At 53.9% G+C, this 3,595-nt stretch overlaps 1 protein-coding gene across 1 annotated transcript in view; it reads left to right on the top strand.

The window, feature by feature from the left end:
• The window catches only part of EXOC3L2 (exocyst complex component 3 like 2), a 20,435-nt gene that overhangs the window by 1,973 nt on the left and 14,867 nt on the right, over positions 1–3,595 (top strand). Inside the window, exon 2 of the mRNA XM_027079841.1 lies at positions 2,189–2,727. Coding sequence (XP_026935642.1) covers positions 2,205–2,727 — 523 coding nt within the window. The 5' untranslated portion in view covers positions 2,189–2,204. The remainder of the gene's footprint in view (positions 1–2,188; positions 2,728–3,595) is intronic.

Genomic DNA, 3,595 nt, shown 5'->3' with positions numbered 1-3,595 from the left:
AAAAAAAAAAAAAAAAAAAAAAAAAAAAAAAAAGCAAGAGGCAGGGGATACATGTAGTATGACAGTATTTATGGAGAGTTCGAAACCACGTAAAACAATACATTATTTCTGGATACCAGTCTGGGTAGGCAGGCACAGGGTCAAAGTCCGCTTGGACGGCTTTCCGTGGGAGAGGGCTAGAGTGGGCGGGATCAGGGAGGGGCTTGGGGGGCTTCAGTGCATTTGCAATGCTTGACTCTTAGTTCCCAGACCAGGGATTGAACCCGCACCCTTGGCAGTGAAAGTGCAGAGTCCTAACTACTGGACTGCCAGGGAATTCCTGCAATGCTTGATTCTTAAAAGAAAAACAAATGAACCCAAAAGAGAAAATGCTTTGCATTAGATGCAGCTACTAGGATCGTAAGCACAGGGGTGTTTATTAAATTTATTTTCTATACTTTTCTGAACATTTGGAATCTTTCATCATTTTCAAAAGCACCCTTCTGTGGCTCCCAGCGCCCTCAGAAGAAAGTCCAAGCCCCTCCTTAACGGTTTTCAAGGCCCTGAGCGGCCTGCTCCTTGCTGAGCTCTCTGTTTTGACTTATCATTCCTCCTCTCCCACAAGGAATGAAGTCCTTGTCTCCTTCCTGTTTAGCACCCACTCATTCCCAGAGTGCCTGCCCTGGGAGCTGGGGACACAGACAGCCCCGCCCCTGTCCTCTTGGGGCTCACAGCCCAGTGGGGGACACAGACCCATCCCCAGACAGTGATGACCCAGAGTGGGAGTTTCAAGGGGGGTGCACCTGACTCAGCCTGGGCATCTGGGAAGAGGCAACACTGGGGCTGGGTCCTGAAGTGTGAATGGAACATGGAGAACAGGCCTCCACGTATAAACAGTGCTGGAACCCAGAGGAGCCTGAGGTAAGGAGGAGGAGAAGGTGCGGTAGTGCTGATGAGGTGTACAGCAGGCAAGCAGGGGGGCCTGAATTTCATCTCGAGGGCACTGGGGAGCCATGGAGGGTTAAGAGAAGGGGGAGGGGCAGGTCTGAGCCTTACCAAGGTCCTCCACGGTAGACTGGAGAACTAGAGGCCGGAGATCAGGGGGGAGGCTGCAGCAGGGAAGCAGGAGGGGGCTTGGACTGGGGCAGGGGCCACGAAGAGGTAGGAGACGGATCTAGGAGAAGGAATGGGCGGGACTCGGGAAGCTTCGAGCTCCATGAGGGCAGGGACTGGGTCTGCCTTGGCCACTGCTGTGTCCTCAGGGCCTGCTCAGGGCTGGGCCCATGTAAATACCTAATCAGTTTGTGTGTGTGTGTGTGCACGAGTGTGTGTGTGTGTGGGGGGGATGTGTGTACGGGGATGTGTGTGGTCAAATCTACGTAACATAAAATTTACCATACTAACCGTTTTAAAGTGTACAATTCAGTGGCATCTAGTACATTCACAAGGTTGTCAACCATCGCCACTAATTCTAGAACGTCTTCATCCCTCTAAAAGGAAACGCTGTACCAGTTCGGTGGTCACAGCTCAGTCCCCCTCACCCAGTCACTGGAAACAACTGATCTTTTCTCTGTCTCTATGGATTTGTGTATTCTGGACATTTCCCAGTAAAATGTTTGTTGAAGGAATGAATGGGGTAGGCTAGAGGAGACAGGGGTACTGCCTGGACAGGGGAGACGAAGCAGGTGCCCAACTGTGTGAACAGGACACCTGGGTAGACGGTGGGGTGGGGCCTGGGTCCCCATGCAGTCAGTCTCTGCCCTTCGCTGGCTGTGCCACCGTGGGAAAGACCCTTCTGCTCTCCGAGCCTGTTTCCTCATGGAGTAGAAGGGTGCACTAAGATGATGAACAACAACAAAAAAAAAAGAACAACAACAACAACAAAAAAGATGATGAACACCCCTGGGCAGGAGGAAGGGAAGGGAAGGGTCTGGACGCCGATGCTCAGGGGAGAGAACACTGGGTCTGGAATCTGACAGGCCTGGGTTTGAAACCCGAATCACTATGGGACCTTAGGCAAACACTTGTGCTCTTCTGAGCCTCAGTTTCCTCATCTGCAAAATGGGCATAGTTCCTCTCTTCATGAGATTGTGCAGACTCAAGGGGTAAGTAAGTGCTCAGACCAGTGCTTGGCACACATGCCCCAAAGTGCTGGGTACACAAAGGCATTGTCATCAACACCACCGATGGTCCATTATTTTTTCCCCAGGTCCCCGCCTGTCAAAATGCCCATCCTGAAGAGTCTAGGGCTGGCAGACTCTAAGATGTCCCGGGCGGGGACACTGCCCCTGAGGTCCTCTCGGAACCCCTTTGAGGAAGCTTCAGGGCTGGAAGAAGAGGAGGCTGGGGAACTGGAGGCCCTGCCCAACGGAACATCATGTCGCCGCCGTGCCACCCTGGAGAAGCTGGCAGGCCTGGCCCCCTTCCGGCTGGGCAGAACCCCTGGCCGGCGGGCGGGCAGCCCTGGGGACGGGCAGCCTCGCTCTTTCCTGGGCCGTGTGCTGACACCGGGGATCCGTAGGAGCTCAGCAGACTTTGGCCTCCTGGCCAGGCTTCAGGGGACCCGAGCCCAGGGCGACGAGGAGGCGGCTGGGGAGGCTGCCCGGAGACTGGCCTTCCTGAGACTGGGGCGTGGGCCCAAGCCCCGGCGGGCGTCACTGGCTGAGAGGGTGGTGCCCGCAGGCGAGGCGGCTCCCGAGCCCCCGCCCAAGGTCCCGGAGCCCCCAAAGATAAAGGAGCCGCTGTCAGGTGAGTCGGGAGTCCTGGCCCAGACCTGGGAGAATCACAGTGTCTCCATCCGTGACCCCATCTCCATTCACATCTCCAGCTTCCATCTGCCCACCTCCACGGACATGGCCAGCCCGTCCCCGCTGCGGTCCTAACCTCCATCACCAAGCTCCAGCTTCAGCCCCGTCTCCACCCCCAGCCCAATCTGTCCCTCTCTCCATCTGCCTTCAACCTCATCCCCTTGTCCAACAACCACCAAATGACCAACTTCGGTCTCATCTCCTCCAGTCCCCTCCCTGTCCCCGGTTTCAACCCTCTCTCCGTTACTATCCTCAAATTCAACCTCAATCCCGTCTCCTTTCAAAGCTGCCTCTTCCAGCTTCCGGTGCTTTGCTGGCAATCTGTGGCGTTCCTTGCCTTGTAACTGCATCCCTCCCACCTTCCGTCCACACATGGCCTTCTCTCTGTCTTCACATCATCTTCTCCTCTGTGCATGTCTATCTCGGTGTCCAAGTTTCCCTTCTTATAAGGACACCAGTCATAATGGATCAGGGCCCACCCTATGACCTCATTTTAACTTGCTTACCTCTGTAAATTACCTATTTCCAAATAAGATCCCATTCTGAGGTACTGGGGGTTAGGACTTCACATATCTCTTCTTCTTGGGGTGGGGGACAAACACAGTTCCACTCATAACACCATCCCTGTTGTATTCTCAACCCCAATACTAACCCAAACCCCACTGTCTTCCTCAATGCCTTTTTGATTTCCAGCTATACGTATTCCAACCCCATCAGCCATCGCCACCTGAGGCACATCCTCATGCTTATTCCCAATCCATCCCTTTCGCCAAATGCCATCTTTTTTTTTTTTTTTTTTTTTTTTTTTT

Source organism: Aethalodelphis obliquidens, unplaced genomic scaffold (genome assembly GCF_003676395.1).
Source record: "Aethalodelphis obliquidens isolate GAN/ISIS:26980383/991018 unplaced genomic scaffold, ASM367639v1 scaffold43, whole genome shotgun sequence".
Taxonomy (NCBI): Eukaryota; Metazoa; Chordata; class Mammalia; order Artiodactyla; family Delphinidae; genus Aethalodelphis; species Aethalodelphis obliquidens.
This window is presented reverse-complemented; position numbering and strand designations above follow the sequence as displayed.